General features: G+C 46.1%; 1 protein-coding gene across 1 annotated transcript in view; it reads left to right on the forward strand.

The window, feature by feature from the left end:
- The window catches only part of DCUN1D5 (defective in cullin neddylation 1 domain containing 5), a 337,758-nt gene that overhangs the window by 120,309 nt on the left and 199,760 nt on the right, over positions 1-17,689 (forward strand). The window contains exon 3 of the mRNA XM_069639028.1: positions 5,935-6,023. Within this exon, the coding sequence (XP_069495129.1) occupies positions 5,935-6,023 (89 nt within the window). The remainder of the gene's footprint in view (positions 1-5,934; positions 6,024-17,689) is intronic.

A 17,689-nucleotide genomic window follows, 5' to 3' on the forward strand; every position in this document is an offset into this window, starting at 1 on the left:
ATTTGTTTCCAAGTTCATGTGAACCAGTCAGTAGAGCTACCAACGTTCTTTCAAATCCCTCAAGCCTGGGGGAAAGAACCCTGCACACACTGGATGTACGCAGAGCTGTCATGTTCTATATGGAAAGAACTTGTCCACTAAGTCGGTGGCCACAGGAAAAGGAGATGCAGTCTCCAAATCCACTATTTCTAGATGAATTGTCAATTGTATTACACTCTGCTACTATCTTGCTAAGAGAGAACTGCCCTTCAAGCCTAGAGCACATTCCACTCGAGGCACCGGGGCATCCATAGCATTCATTGCAAATGTTCCCCTTGAGTCGATTTGCAAAGGGGCAACCTGGAGTTCTGTACACACCTTTACAAAACCCTATTGCCTAGACACTCATTCTGTATCTGATTCTCAGGTGGGACAGGCAGTACGAAGACATCTTTTCACTACTGTTCCTTCTCACAATCCACCACTCCGGGTACTGCTGACTAGCCTATGCACAGCATGTGATTCTAAGCAGATTGACAAAACATCAGAAGACATGCATTAATTACCGTAAAAGCATTTCTAAGTATCTGCTTAGATTCACATGCGCCCACCCTTCCTCCCCGCTCGGATGGAAGGAACATAGACGTCCTACTAATTTTTCTCTTTTGTACTCACGATGGTCATAAGGCTCCATTTTGGCCGAAAAAATACTATCGGAGGGACCTCGAAGCGTGAGGGATCTTGGGTACACTACATGTTGCGTAGGGATAGTGTTGCAGGCACGCCCATGTCGACGTCCCCTTTCGATTCTCTAAAGACAAGATGCAATAGTCCACGGTTACCACTGGATGTCGGACTATGCACAGCATGTGAATCTAAGCAGGTACAACCATCCGAAATGCTTTTACGTTAAGTAATGCATGTCATCCTCCAACTCCTTTTCAGATACCCGTCTGGGATCTAAACTTAATCCCAAAAGTTTCTCACATGTAAACCTTTTGAACCATTATGTTCTTGCCCGTTAAGGCTTCTTACTTTGAAAACAATTCTGCTAGTGGCAATTACATCAGCCCGCAGGGTGAGTGTGTTGCAGGCGTTTTCTTTTAAGCCTCCTCACAACATTTTCCATAAGGACAAGGTTATCCTTAGAGTAAAACCCTCTTTCTTACCGAAAATAGTCTGACTTCCACCTGTCACAGAAAATTACGTTTCCTTCTTTCTACCCTCCTCCACATGCAAGTAAGGAGGAAGAACGATTACACAGACTGGACCCAAAAAGGGTCCTCAGTTTCTAGATCTCCCAATTGACTAAATTCCGACAATCTGACCAACTTTTTGTCAGATATACCGGGCACAAATTGGGTGAGCGGTATCAAAACAAACGCTATCCAGATGGATAACCTTGGAAATCTCTGTTATAGATTGGCTGCGAAAGAGCTCCCAGATAGAATAAGGACTCATTCAACTAGGGGCATGGCAACTTCAACGGCTCTTCAGAGGGATGTCCAAGTGCAGGACTTTTGTGCAGCGGCCACTTGGTCGTCCATGCATAACCTTGTGAAACATTATTGCCCGGATTCAACATCATTTCAAGGGGGTCTTTTTGCAAAAGCAGTCATACACACAGTGCATGACTAACTCTTTCTATCTCATACTCACTCCTCCAAATTCATACCGCTATGGGAGCCTATCTAAGATGAGGAATACGTGGGAGGACACAATCCATTCGAAGAACAAATTACTTACCAACTGTAACGTTCTTTCGATTGGATGTTCCACGTATTCCTCATCGACCCTCCCAGCCTACCCCACTGTACCGTTTACGCCAGTTTCACTCTAAACTCCTTCAGAGTCAAAGGTCAATAAAGCCTGGTGAGCTGATGCAGCAAATAACAGTTAAAACAGAACTGAAGCTAACCGGTGAGGCTCGAGCCCTTTATACGATGGATGATGTCAATGGTCGGCGACCCTCATGGGATATTCAATGCCTCGGCCTCGAGCACAGTGCCCTCTAGTGAGAAACATCCGAAGCAGCAAGCTGAAAGATATGAATATCTAAGATGAGGAATACGTAGGAGGAACATCCAATCGAAAGAACGTTACAGTTGGTAAGTAACTTGTTCATCTGTAGAGTCCTCATCTTCCTCCATGTTAGGGAGAATTCTCAGAAATGTGCCAATTCTCTCTACCTTAGAAACCCCCAGCAACTTTGCTGGATTTTGAGGGCTTGATTTTTAAAAAAAAAAAAAAATTATTATTTTTTTCACTCATGTATTTGAATGTTTTTGTTTTTTTGTTACTCTGTGTTTTGGATGTGGAGTCTGACATACTCCATAGGCATCTTTTACATTGCAGTGGCACAGGGAAGTCTTAGATTTAACTACCTTCTCTGGGATGAACTACTGTTTCCCAGAGCAGTAAAGTGAAATTGACTTTACTTAGATTTATATCTTTCTAGACGCAGCACACACGATCTTACAATAGGGTGCTGGATGAGGGTTACCTAGTATCCCCTTTGTCTAGCTTCTCATGTAACATTTTTATGTTACCCTTTCCTCACTGAATGGCTGGTGGCAGTGGTTTTGTTTTATTACTGAGGTGTGCAATGACCGCGGGCTGCGTTTGCAGCTGCAGTAAGCAGGATTAGGTCGTTTCAGCGGCGGCCAAGAAGAAGGCGGCGGGGGCGACAGCTTCAACCTCTACTTCCCTACCTGAAGGCGAGGGAAAGAAACTGGATGCCATGGGGCGACGGGTCATCTTGTTGGCAGTGACGACAATTAAGGCGGCCAACTCCTTAGCGATTGTGGCCCGTTACGACAGGGAGCTATGGTGCAAGATAGCTCCCCTACTGGACTTCCTACCAGACGACAAGAGGGCGGAGGCCCTGGAGATTCTGCAGGAAGATGAGGTGGCTTCGGACCACGCCATAACGGTGGCAACGGTCATTGCCGACACCGGGTTTCGCCAGTTAGGCAACGGTGTTTGCCTTCAACGACGAGGCTGTCTAAAGGCGACAGACTTCCGTCAGGACGTGCAGACCAGGGTGCAGACCAGGGTATTGGACATGCCGTTCGACGGCAACAACCTGTTTGGGAAAACAGTGGATGAGTCGTTGCAGGCCATCGAGACCGACAGACGGGCCGAGCCCTGGGAGTCCTTCAGCAATGACGGCCCTTTCGGAGTGCCGGAGGCAGACCGGGGGCCTCCAAGGGATCAGGCGGTGGCTCCTCTACGTACCGCCAGACGGCCCGCTCCTCGTCCCAGGAGGCCTACAGAGGTCGTGGCAAGCAAGGAGGATCTCGTCGCCAAGGCCGCCTCCAAGCAAGATTGGACCGGCCGTAGCGTTGGGCCCCCACCGAAGCACCCCGGTGGGAGGCCGACTGGCGAAGTTCGTCAGCGTGTGGGAGTCCATCTCCACCGACCGTTGGGTGCTGGATGCCCTGGCCCACGGGCACACCCTCGAATTCCAGAAGAAGTGTCCCCGCATTCCTCCCGTGGCCAGGAAGGAAAATCACGTTCCTCAACTGCTGTTGGAGGTAAAGGCGATCCTCAAGAAAGGTGCCATCGAGCTTGTCCCCAAGAGGCCGGAGTATACTCAAGGTACCTACTCGTCAGAAAGAAGACAGGTGGTTGGCGCCCCATCATGGACCTACGTCGGTTGAACAAATACATCAAGGCACAGAAGTTCAGGATGGTCAACCTCCAGCACGTGCTGGGACAGCTGGAGGAGGGCGACTTCCTGTCGTCGTTGGATTTGGAGGATGCTTACTTCCACATACCCATCCTAAAAGTACACTGATAGTTCCTTTTTAGAGACATCAGAGGTGTGGGCGGAGAAGGAAAGTGTGGAGTCAAAGATGACCCTGACGTTCTTCACCTCGCAGGTGGGGGGGGGTAGGAGGAGAGCCAAGGGAGGCTGGCCAGAGAGTGAGGGGAAAAGATGGTGAAGGTGTGCCGATGAGGAGGATCTCCGTCTTGCTGACATTCAAAGATCATTGGCGGCACACCAATTTTGAATGTCAGTTAGGCAATCAGAGATGAGGGAGGGAGAGGGAGAGATGGCCGAGGGCAGCCTGAAAATGAGTTGTCAGCGTAGCACTGGACATTTGAGCAGAAAATGGCAATGCAGTGGGCAAGAGTTGCCAGGTATTAGTTGAAAAGCCAGGGCAAGAGATTAGACCCCTGGGGAACACCACAAGTAGAGAGTAAGATGGATGATACGCACTCATTCTCGCGCTCGAGCACCCATCGCCATACACTCTTGCGCGCACCATAGCACCCATTGCCCTGTGCACCCGTGCGCACCCTAGCACCCATCACCCTGCGCACCCTGCGCACCTGCATGCACCCTAGCACCCTGCGCACCTGCGTGCACCCTAGCACCCATCGCCATACACTCATCCGTGCATACATTTAAATAAACAATAAATGAACATAAATATACCTTCTGCAGGGGCCTACGCGTGAGTGCTGAAATGCCCCCAGGCTGCTCTGTCCATATGTGCGAGGAGGCGCAGGTGCTCCCCCCTCGCACATACTGACATGCAGTGCCCCAGCCAGCTTTTCCAATGAGCTATGCAAGGCTGGCAAAGCAAAACACCACCAGCCTTGCATAGCTCAGTGAGCATTTGCGGCTGGGCAACTGGACTGTCAAAGGGAAACATTGTTTCCCTTTGACAGTTCAGCCAGCCCAGGAGCACTCCCTCAGCTGGACAAAAGCAGCTGAGGGGAGGGCTCAGTGTTTGACTGGGCTGCCTCCTCGGCTCCTCTATAATGGGGGTGGGGGCCACTAGGTGGACGCCCCCTTGCCCATTGTGGATGAGTCGCCAGGCTATGACTGGCCAATAGGGCAATCCTTGTACCAAAAATGCAAAAAGTTATTGTGGGCCAGTCAAAATGGGCCACCTTTTAGGGCAATTGTGGGCCAGTTTGAGTTACTTCACTATGTGGCTAGTAGTTTGGAACATTGTTGCTAAATAAGTACCCCCTTGGGTACTATTGAAACAGGCTGTGAATATCCATTTGCAACTGCGTGCCGCTTTTTCAATGGTGCTTGAGACAGTTCTGCTCCAGTCCGGTCATGTGAGCCGCCGCGGCCCATTCTAAAAAAAAAAAAAAAAAAGTATTTTAATATATTTTTTTTTTTACCATTTCATGCTGGGTTCTCGCGCGCCCCACAGTTTGAAGACCTCTGCACTAAGGTAAAACCTATGCCACCAGCCATTCAAGTAAACCTGCAATTGTAACAGAAATGCTACAGGTCAGTAAGCAAGGGGATACATTGTTTCCCCCCAGCGCTCCACATAAGATTGGGTGTGCTGGCTCACTATATAAAATGTATAGGGGATGAAAATCCCTCTTTACTCCTTGGGAACAGTAGTTCACCCAAGTACATTACATAGAAATTAACAGGGAAGCTCAAGGGGGCAACCCAGCCTAAGCACAATTTATAGGAACCTATTACTCCACTCATACGCTATGGAGAGACATACAAAAGTCACCCATAAAGATTAAGACTTGGTGAGAGGGGGGAAAAGATTACCCTTCACCTAGGGACAAGGGAAAATAATCACCAAGTACAAGCAAAACGTTTTGGGGTTGACACAGGTCAGGAAGATTTATCACAAATATGAAAATATTACCCAACAGGATGCCAACCCCATAGTTTGAAAATCACTGCTGTAAGCAGTTACATGCTGCAGAAAGATTGGTTAAGTAATGTTTGATATCTACACACACGACAAAAGATTTAATGTGTGGAGAATCTCTTAATGTTCTTGCACAATGGGGAACTGGGAGGTATGGGAGGAAATGGAAAAAGGGAGCTATTTGGGTAATGTATTTTATAAATGGTAAATTTTGTACAGAAACCCAGAGCTGTGGAAAGAATCTTGTACATGACTTTTGATCTATTTTGACTAGATTATTGTAGTAATGTTTTGTAATTTTCTTTAGCTACTACAGATTGCCACCCACGGACAGAGTAATAGGAGATGACCATTTTTCAAGCAAGAAGTGTATAGCTTGGTTTTATGAGTACGCAGGTATGTTAAAAAAAATGTGTATTGTGAATCAAATATTTGAAACGCTACCTATTAAATGTTTGGTTCTTAAACTGCTTCATCTATTGAAGTGTCACCACCCTCTTGTTGGCCTCAGAATGCTCTTGCAGAAAATGAACTTTGCTCAGGGGTTCTCAGTAGTTCTAAAATGGATGTGGTTTGTGTATGTATATACATGCAAGGACTCGCCAAATGGTCTTGCACTATACGAATGTATGGGATCTTAAAACTTTCTTGGGGCTGAAGGTCTACAGTTCCACTCTTGTAGATATTCCAGATCCTTTAGGCAAGGATGAGCAGATTAGTGGGTGGGGGGTTAGGACTTAATAACACACAGGACAGATACAAGGATGGGGACAAGGCGGGGGCATACTTCAGTGGAGAGGGGCAATGAATATTCACACTTACATCATTAATATGCCCATTTCCCGACGCTAAGAATTCAGGGATTGAAGTAAAGACCTGCAAGGCTGGAGCTAAAAGTAGCTCTTGGGCATGGACAACAATCCATGAGTAGGAGTTGTACAACCAGTGTTGGGTAAGATTTTCATAGCAATGATGAATCTTCCTGACGTGTCAACCCCAGAACATTTTGCTTTACTGGTGGATTATTTTTCCTTATCCCTCAGTGAGTGGTATCCTATTTCCACACTCACAGAATCTGACTCTTTTTATGGGTGTAATTTTTAAGATTCCATAGTGCCTTTTTAATTTTATCCTCTGACAACTTTTGGCACAAACGGCCTATTGTTGCTTGGTTGCCCATGCGGCTCTCCTTTTAACTTTCTCTGGCTAACCTTGTGAGAACTACAGTTCACATGGGTAGAAAGGATCTTTGGATCCCTTTTAAGTTTTATTAGGTGAGACCGGCAACATCCACCTTAAGTGGAGTGCCCGCAAAGGGTGGTGGGGTGGTGGGGAGGTGGAGGGGTGGGGGCTTGTACTGGGTATCCCCTTTCTCATTCTAAATGTAACGTTTGTTACAGGGACACACGTAACTTTAATTGTTGGTGGCAGTGAACTTTTTTTTTTAAATTCATTTGGTACACATTGACCACAGGCTTTCCGCAGCCCCAGTAAAGGCACCCATGCGCGCTTATTTTACCAAAATGGCCACTGTCTTCTTTTTTTCACCATTTTAGTGTTCCTTGTCCTTTCTTCCTTATCCTGACATCCAGGGTGGGGAAAATCCGTTGTGTTACCTTTATCTTTGGTGGGAATCCACAAGATTCCCTGCCCCGGTCCAGAGTGTCTGAAGGCAGGACACGAGGGAGGAGTCCAAAACTTTTTACTCGTTTGTCTTTCAGCCTGACTGCGAGAATCCAGGTCGAACTGGGAATGCTAACTGTCCTGAAAGGACTGCCAACCCTGTTTGAATGTTGCATGGCTGTTTGGCTGGTTTCCTGCACAAGTCTGGTCCAGGAAGCTGAATAGGTAGTCTACCACTGGAACCAAAATCGAAGAGGATGATGAATAAACCGCGGCTGAGATGATTTCCAGCAACCAGAGAGCTTGCTCTTTAACCAGAGTCTACTGTTACCCTTCCTTCCAATCGACTTGGGGACTCCAAAAACTACGACCCAGAGCCTGGTGAGACCCACTAGACTCGGAGACCTGCATTTTGAGCCACCCACGTCGTGCTGCGACCTTGCGGGCTGCCTCAATACCCTGGGACCTCGAGCCACTGTGCAGTCCAGTGTTTTCCGACTCTTTGTGGGCATCCTGTCCGAAAAGTCCCCTCATCAGATTGCTGGATCTTGCAAAAGACAAGAATCTGAGAAACAATATTCAGTCTCTTCTGGCTCTGGAAAAGGAGGCCAAATCTACATGGGTGCATCCAGCTGTGAAGAAACTCTTGCCTGGTGCCTTCTGTGTAGATCACCCCTGAAAGCCCAGCCAGGGTCCTATCTTGTGTTTTCATGATAAATGATGAGGAATTCAGCGCCTGGGTTTTGGCTGCAGATCCTGAAGTTATCCTACTGCAAACTCTTCTTCTGTGCTGAGGTACTGCATTGGCTTGGGCATTAATTAACTTAAGTCTCTCGTGATTCCTATGTAGCTTTGGGGTGTTTTCTGTGATTACAAGTCCTCTCGACAAGTTCACCCAGGCCCCTGCTGGAATCCTCCTAGGGTGTCTTCTCTGAAGTCCCTGGACATTCAAGTAGAATACTTACTTGTTTGAAGAGTCTTCCTCTGGAACTATGAACTTTTCCTGCAAAATGAGCCCCATTTTACCCTACCTACAGCTGGTTCCTAGACCACTAGGGTCCTGCACTCTGGTGAGCTAGTGTCCCCTCACCAGAGTGCAGGACCCAATGAGTGAAGGAAGCCCAACCGGTATCCGAGATCTGCGGTAGTGCTGTTTACCGAGCGCTGAAATAGTGTAGTGCCGCTGATCCAAAAAGAACCCGTAGCTGCCAGCGACCTCCAAATTGCTGCGGCAGGAGCCGTCCAGATATCTCCCCTCTTGTCCCCACGACTGAGGCTTAGGAACCCAGGGTTTGCACTGCTGCAACAGGACAGAAAAGAGGTACTTCTCAGACTTGGGGTACTTACCTCCGTGTCTTTTGAGCTGTGCTTTCCTCAGTTGAGACTTGCAGTGGCTTACTTTTTAGAGTTGATTACAGCTCTGCTTTTCACGGGCATAACAGCTTGTGATCCTACAAGTGATTTCTATAAAACTTTCTAACTTTGTGCATGACTTTTATTATATAAGTTCCTCAGCGTCCTAGACTGTGCTCCAATTGACTTAGGCTGTCTAGGCTCCCTGCACACTCTTCTAGTCCATGACTTTGATATTTCTGTCCCTCATGGGTGGTTACTTGTTCTAGTGTTATAGGCTTGTTTAGACTTCATTGGAAGATTTAAGTATACTCCCATGACCGGACAACCTGTTTTTTAAAAATCTTTCTTCCTTTAACATTTCCTTTCTGCAGCCTCAGAATTTGCAAAATAGAACTAGTGATATATAAATGCCACTAATGTCCTTATTAAATGAAGTCACCTCCGGGTGTTGGAAGTGTGTAAAAAGCTGATCCAAAGAGTGTCCACTGACTTGTGCTGATTCTGAAAAAGTATTTTAAAGAATATTTGATTGTTATACATATCTTACCTTTTTTAAAGTACGCTTATTTAAAAATTGATGTTAAATAACTAGTTATAACTGAAACCGTGAGTGCAAGTGTTACTTGGTTACTTGGTTACTTGTATTTGCGAATTTCATTGCTACAGCTCACATTTACACCTCGTGAGATGGGCCTGGATGCTCAGTCACACTACCAACCTGTGTAGTAGAGGCCTATACCAAAGGGTGGGTTACCGAATACCAAGCAGATAAGTGTTGTGTAGTCTCAGTGTTACTACATACATTCTTACTGACCTTGAAAGTGTTCTGTCACTTAACTTAGATATGTTCTGCCATTCTGAAAAGTAGAAGGTATTACTTTCCTTAGAAACTGTCTGGCCATTCTAACAGAAAGCAGATAAGTTAACTTGCCTGTGAAGTGCGTCTCCCTCTTCCCAAAAGTAATGCTTTTGGTTCCACTGTACTATTCCTTTAAGGCTATAAATGTATGAGTGTCCCCAATTGGGTCTTCCTTCCCCTGACTTACTGTTAGCCTGTCCAGAATAAGTCTGCCTTAAGTTATACTAATCCTTATGTTGCTGATAGTTCTTTGTAAAGGTTTATAGGTTTTACCTGCTTAGAATAGCTGTTGCCATTCTTGAAAATGGTCCTTAAGTGTAGCTGGTCTTGGTATGCATGGTGCAATCCTCAATTAGTGTAAAGAACAAGTTATTTACCAAACTGGTAACGTTGTTTCAATGGGATGTTCCTCCGACGTATTCCTTCTTATCCATTCCAGCTTGCTGGCCTCGGAAATTTTTTTTTTTCAGAAGAGGGCGCTGCGCGTCGACGTCCCTCGAGTCGTCCCTCGACAGCCTCCGTATCGGCGCTAACGTCATCATGAGTACAAATAGACACGCGCAGCGTCAGTTGCTTAGATCCGTTTTGAAGTTCAGATTTGCTGTGCATTAATTGGTTAGTAACCTTGAAGGAGCGTAAGCTGCAACTACAAGGGAAGTTTTACTGCGGGATGGATGGATGGATGGGAGGGGCGATAAGGAATACGTCGGAGGAACATCCCATTGAAACAACGTTACCAGTTTGGTAAGTAACTTGTTCTTCGATGTGATTGTGTCCTCCGACGTATTCCTTATCTTTTATAGACTCCCATAGCAGCAGTATAAAAAGGAGGTGGGAGTAAAGATTAAATATTTCCCTTTAAAGATGTACAGAATGCAACCCAACTTTCCCAAATCTTGTCTCCTGGCTAGAGGAGGAATCTAGGCTGTAAAATTTGGTAAAAGTATGTGCGGACGACCATGTGGCAGCCAAACATATATCTTTAATTGGGATCCCTCTCTGGAGAGCCAAAGAGGCTGTGATACCCCTGGTTGAATGAGCCCTAAGATGTTGAGGAGGTTCTTTTCCTGCCAATTTGTAGCATTCTAAAATGGTCAAAATTATCCATCTTGAAATGGTCTGTTTTGTGATTGGCAATCCTAATTTGTGCTCTGCATATCCTACAAACAATTGGTCTGCTTGCCTTATCCTAGCAAGTCTGCTAATATTAAAAACTCAAGGCATGCCTTGTATCCAGCCTGTATAATCTTTCTTCCTCTTTCCCTGGATGGGGTGGAGGATAGAACGAAGGTAAGGTTATTTTCTGAGTAATATGGAATTCAGAAACCACCTTTGGGAGAAACTTGGGCTTCACTTGTAAGACAACTGTCTTTATGTAAGATTGTATGAGGAGGTTTGCAAGATAGAGCTTGTAATTCACTCACTCTTCTAGCAGAAGTTAAGGCCATAAGACTGTTTTAAAAGTGAGAAACTTTAGTGAACAAGAATGAAGTGGTTCAAAAGGAGCACCCATCAGAAACTTAAAGACTAGATTTAAGTCCCACAAAGGAACCTGAAAAGGTTTTGGTGGATAGACATTTGTTAATCCTTTCAGAAATTGGATTACTACGGGTAGTTTGAAATATGAAAGCTCCTCAGCAGTACGCTTGGAAGATGGACAGCGCTGCGAGGTAGCCCTTGACTGTACCAATTTGGAGACCTGAGTTTGCTAAGTAAAGCAAGAAAGAGAACACCATCGGTGATTTACATGAAAAGGGTTAAATATTCTTTTCCCTACACCAGCTGCAAAATGTGTTCCAACGGCAACAGTATAAAATCTTTGTTGCTGGCCTTGTGGCTGAAAGCGACACCTCATGACGTCATCCGGGCGATCCCAATGCTTGTATCTCAACCTTTCAGAAACCAAGCGTGAAGGTTGAGGGTTCTGATGTCTGGATGGAGAACCTGACCTCCCTTCTGCGAGAGAAGATACTCTCTTTGCGGAAGACGAATCGGAGCACAGATGGACATGTCTAGAAGGTCCGGGTACCATGTTCTCCTGGCCCAATCCAGGGCAATTGGGATCATTGCTTTCCAGAACCTTCTCAACCTCCTGATGATTTTCGGAATGACAGGGACTGGGGGAAACGCGTACAGAAGTGGAAACTCCCAGTCCACTACAAATGCATCCCCTAGAGCTCTTCTTGGGGGGAAATTCCCTAGAACAAAACTGATCACACTTCCTGTTGATGCTGGTGACGAATATGTCCACTTGAGGGGTTCCCCAAAGGGTGAAGATCTCTTGAAGGACTTCCTGAGCTAGCTCCCACTCGTGTGAGACTGTGCTCTGTGTTCTCAGAGCGTCCACCGTCAAGTTCTTCTCTCCGGCTAGGTGAACTGCCGATAGAGAGATTCCTTCTTGAATTGCCCAAAACCATAGCTGCATTGCCTCTCTGCACAGTGGCAGTGACCCTACGCCTCCTCTTTTGTTGAGGTAGTGCATGGCCACTGTGTTGTCCGTCATTATCAGGACATTCTTTCCCTGTACTGATGGCAGAAAAGCTTTCAGCGCTAGTCTGATTCCTCTCAGCTCCAACAGGTTGATGTGTAGTCTGGACTCTGATAGAGACCAACGACCGCTGATGGTCAAGTCATTGGCATGAGCTCCCCACCCCGTGAGTGAGGCATCCGTGACTACTGTTATCTCCGGGCATGGTTGCCAAAACTGTTCTCCTTTCAAGATGTTGTCCCGACAGGCCCACCACTGAAGGTCTCGAGCTACTCTGTCTAGGACTCATAGGAGATCTGACATTCTTCCTGAGAATTGCGACCACTGGCTTCTTAGTGCCCACTGGAGGGATCTCATTCTCAGGCAAGACTCTGGCCCTAGGAAGATGCAGGATGCCATGAGGCCTAGCAACCTCAAAAAGTTGAAGACTGGTAGACGTTGGCCATTTTGAAATTTGGTGACCATCTGTAGAATATCTTGAGCCCTCACCTCTGGTGGCGATGTTTTTCCCAGGGAAGTGTCCAGGACTGCTCCAATAAACTGGAGTCTCTGTGATGGTATTAACTGTGACTTCCTTAAATTGAGGGAGAAGCCCAGCTTGTGAAGGAAGTGGCAGACATAATCTAGCTGAATCTGAGCTTGTTCCGGAGATACCGCTCTGTTAACCAGTCATCCAGGTAGGGGTAGACATGGATCCCTTCCCTCCATAGACTTGCAGCCACCACCATTATTAGCTTGGTAAAGACCCTCTGGGTGGAGGTCAGCCCAAATGGCAGAACTCGAAATTGATAATGAGTTGCCAATTGCGAACCTCAGGCATTTCTTGTGTTTGAGATGGATTGGCACATGGAAATAAGCATCCTGAAGGTCTAGAGATACCAACCAGTCCTGAAGCTGGAAGGCCTGAAGGATCTGAGAAAGGGTTACCATCTTGAGCTTGTCTTTCCTAAGGAATTTGTTCAATTCTGTCAAGTCCAAGATGGGTCTCAGTCCTCCGTCTTTCTTTGGTACTAGGAAGTAGGGTGAATACCAACCTTTGTTCCTCTCCGCTACGGGTACCGGTTCTATGGCACCCTTCTCTAGCAGGTCTAAAACCTCCTGCATAAGGAGCGGGTCTGTAAACTTCAAAGAGTTGCTCCCCGGTGGATGACTCTGAGGAATGTGTAGGAAGGGCAGGCAGTAACCTTGGGCAACTGTCCAATGCCCAAGCATCTGACGTAATAGCTTGCCATTCTGCCAGATGTTGAGTTAACTTGCCCTTTACTGGCGTCTTTCAAGGGGAGACCTCAGAGGGGTTTAGAAGCGGCTGATGCAGATGCCGAGGGTAAAGTGGCACCTGCTGCTGCGGCTTTTGTACTTTTGACCCATCCACCACGGGTGAATAGTCTCTGGCCCCTTTGAGCTGGCTGTCCTCTGCCTCTTCCGAATGCGGAGTAAGGATCTACCCCTCCAGGATGTACCTGTGGGACGATTTGGAGCTTGCTGGATTGCAGCCCCCAGGGATTTCGCTGCTGCTTTGGATTTTTGCAATTTTTCCAGGCTGTCTGTCATCAGCTTTCTTTCCAAATAAGAGAAGTGCTGTCAAAGGGCATATTAAGAAGTCTGGCTTGCACATCTGAAGCAAACCCAGACTTCCACAACCACGCAAATCTGCGGATTGTGGTACTTGCCGCCATGGCCCTGCTGATGCTGTCAGCAGAATCGATGCCTGTTTGGAGGGACTCGCACATTGCATCCTTTCCATCCCTGACAATATTTAAGAATGCATCCAGTTCTTCTCCTTCTGGGAGACAGTCAGCCGCAGATGAAGCACACTCCCAAAGTGTGTGGCTGAATCTTGCTAGCGTGCAAGTGGCGTTGATAGACTTAAGCGCCATGCTACATGCTGAAAATACTTTTTTTGACATGGCATCAAATCTTTTATCATATGTCTTGTGGAGTAGTCGGGTATGCCGACTTGCTGTTAGATGAAGTTGCTGCTTGTACAACTAAACTCTCTGGAGTTGGATGCTTACTCAGATATTCAAGATCTGAAGCTGATACTCTGTATTTGGCAGAAAGTTTTTTATTTACTGCAGGGATAACTTCAGGAGTTTCCCAATTAGCAGATCTTTTTCTTTGCAGAGCATTATGAAAAGGAGCAGGATCCTCCAGAGGACCTTTATCTAAAATATCAGTAAAGTCATCCTGCTGAAAAGGTGTCGGTGTAGTCCACCCCCCATACGTTCAATTATTCTGGCCATCAGAATCCTATAAGGAGTTTCAGCATGCTCTCCAGGATCTGGTTTAGCAAAATCTACTTCTGGACAAGTATCTAAACCACTTGCCTCATGTAGAGACTCTTGGAGATCTTTTAACCTGTTCTCCTCAGATATTAATTCCTCTGGCATGGGTATTGTAGTCCTTTGAAGACCAAAGGGTCTCTCATTGTCGGAATCCTCCCCTTCCACATATATAGAGGACAAGGCTCTAAAATAGTCAGACCTAGGATGTGGTTTAAAACCCATTTCTAGGGAAGGAGGAGCTAAATTCGTTGTCACTGCCCGAGAAAACGTCGAGGTTGTCGACGTGGACATCATAGGCTTCGACAATCCTGAAAAAGGCGTTGAAAAATGCACTCGAGAGGATCGGAATCCTACTCTGCGTCGTCGAGGTTGTCGTTGGTGTCCTCGACCTCATGGTCGCGATTTCGACACCTCAACTGCCTGTGACGTAGTGACAGTTGTAGGTTTGTCCTTCATCGGGGTCGACAGTGGTGTCGAAGACGGCGTTGATGAAATCGATTTATGCGTCGAAGGGCTCTTCGACGACAGCGTCGATGACGCAGTCTTATTGGTTTTACTCAAGGGTTCATGACGCTCTCGAGTACCTTCTCTCGCCAGGTTCAACAACTTGCAGCGTTTTGATTTTTTGGGTCTTTCACACAGGGTATCGCCTTTAGACGTCTCAGAGGGTGTCGAGGCCGCTTTCTCGAAGACGCTAAGCATCTTTTTATGGAATTCCTCCCACTTATCTGGAGAGCTGTGTTTCGTGGGGCAGGTGACCCTTTCCGGGGAAGTAGAGGAGGAGGAAGAAGAAGAGGGAGATCTACGACGCCTCAACTTAGAATGTTTTGATCTCGAAGACTGAGAACCGCTTCGAGATCTTGAACGAGAATGTTTCTTTTTTCGACAAGGAGACGAATGTCTCGACTCAGCTAAAGAAACTTTCGAGGGAGTAGAAGTTTTAAAGCCCTTACCTCTTTCTAACTTCCCCTTACGCTCCTTCAAGGCACCACAGACAGATCCTGTGAGGATCTGTTAAAGACATTTTCTTCCCACAGTCACGACATTTCTTGAAACCGGACCGAGGAGTCGATGGTTCGGATAAAGAAGCAATCGTATAATAGAAATAATCTTCGAAGAATAAGGTTTTTCTGAAGAAAGGAACCAAGCGTTACCTTTTCCGAGGCCCACGAAGCGCGGAAAAACAGAACTGAGCAACGGACGCTGCACGAGTATTTGTACTCAGGATGACGTCGGCACCAATATGGAGGCTGTCAATGGACACCGACTCGAGGGACGTCGGCGCATAGCACCCTCTACTGAAAAAAGACATTTTCTGAGGCCAGCAAGCTGGAATGGATAACATCGAAGATGAGGAATACGTCGGGGGACACAATCCCTTCGAAATGTTCTTACTGGTCTTGGACTGTATTGCACTGAGCTGAAAAGTAAGTGTAATTCTAGATTGCACCCGAAGGTCCAACTCCCCTAGAATAACTGTTAATCTATTATCAGTGTTCCACTATTCGGACAAATATAGTGTGCAGTTGGTTTACTAAGTGACTTCTAGCTGAGCATCACAGTACAGCTCTTGGGGTCTACTACCCTTGTATAACTGAAAGTAATATAAAAGTAATTATTGGTTTGACTTCCCTAGAACTACAGTTGGGTATTCGAAGTAAGGTCTTCTGCTGTGGTCAATGTACCTTCAAGCCTAGTGGTGTTTTTTTGTTTTATGTTTGATAAATGTGTGACTCTCTGACCAGTACTTACCCAATACTTAACTTGGCATACTTGTATTTAAAATAAACCTTTATAGGCCAATGGCATGGTTAAACATCCATGCACAATAGAATGCAGCTATGGCTATGTCATTCCGGTTTAGCAGCGCACATAGCCGTCCACACTGAAACCCCTGACGTACCTTAACACCTCTGCCATTAACATACAGTGACTACCTACGAAAGAAAATTCGGTATAGCTGGGCACACATCGAATCTTGAACAATAGCACTATCTTGAAACCCCCAACAGCGCCCCACTCACGTGCCTGACTTTTGGGCTGCTTGATGAAGCCTAGCCAGCCACCTAATTCCTAAACCGGCGTAAATGCACACAAGCATCTCTTAATCTAAACTCTTAGAACCTTAATCACATTGACTGTGATCACCGAGGGTGTTCCAGCCACAAAACACATTGAGGCCATACAAATGGGGAACGAGTGCTATATGAATAACTGAATACAATAATACTTCTGGGTCAAAGTTTTTATATTGAATCCTTGGTTTACTACAGGTTCTATGTGCTTTCCTACAGCCCTCTCTCCCTCCTAAGATAAGCCTGGCTGCTCTGTCTACGCTAACATATATTTGGGTGCTAAAGCCTTACATTAGGAGTGTATTTTTCTACTGTCTCAGTTGAATGGTTTTTACTAAACCCTTAGTTTAGTATATAAACTGTGCAGCACATCTAACCTATTTGAGATATGAGCAATTTTCCAACAAGCACAATAATATAATGACATGTTTTGTGCTCGATTCGAGAGAACTGAGAATGAAGTCCTGTAAAAATGAAGAATCCACTTTTTAAAATAATTGACAATAAAAACAAATATTGAATGGGTATGTGACCCATATGTGAGTAACAATTGACATGGCACTATTATAAATTACAAACCAGCACACTGGCTTGTATTGCTTAGTTAAGTCACAATTAGAAACGATTGCGATGCTTATTCTAATTGGCCGACATAGATGTCACAAAGTGCCCAGTTATTGTGGAGCTAATTTTAGATCCATATAGTAGTCTGTCGAGCTGTAAGCAATAGCCAAATTGTGTCCAGTTACTTTAGCCTATTTCCATTCCTCGTTGCAATGTAATGTTAAATATTTATACCGCACACTATCACCACTGGAGTGGTCCCCTGGCACACTGGTGGATCTGAAAGGTTAAGAGGATGGGATCGGTTAGTAGGGCGTAACAGGGTAAAGGTAGAGCGAGATTTGAGGGCCTTATTTGCAGGTTGTTTGATTGGCACCGTCTGCTGAGCATGGGTGCGGTTTATGGATCTGTGGACTCCCATGTGCTGTTGTGCGAGGCTGTGTGTGGTTTGTTGTAGTGCTGTGCTTGCGGTTTTCTGTGCAAGAGAAAAATGTTTTAGGGTTTGAGAGGTGTGTGCAGAGAAGTTGAGGTTTTAGCAGATTGGTTAGTGGGGTTACTTCGTTGTTTCTGACAACTGTGTTGGGTGTCTTTAGGCCATGTGGTCTGCTTGAGCGTTACTCTGTGGTTCATTTGCCTGGTTCTGCGTGAGCCGGTCGCCTAGCTCTGTGGCTGTCCAGTGATCTGTGGGTGGGAGCGAGGAGAGGGGAATCCCGCACCCAAGGTTGAGATTGCAAAGGTTGTGGTTTGCTCTTTGGTCTCAAGTGGGCTCAGCCTGGCATCGCCTCCCTGAGCTCATAGAATGCGGTTCCCTC

This window comes from Ambystoma mexicanum, chromosome 7q (assembly GCF_040938575.1).
Source record: "Ambystoma mexicanum isolate Mex_15411 chromosome 7q, UKY_AmexF1_1, whole genome shotgun sequence".
NCBI lineage: Eukaryota > Metazoa > Chordata > Amphibia > Caudata > Ambystomatidae > Ambystoma > Ambystoma mexicanum.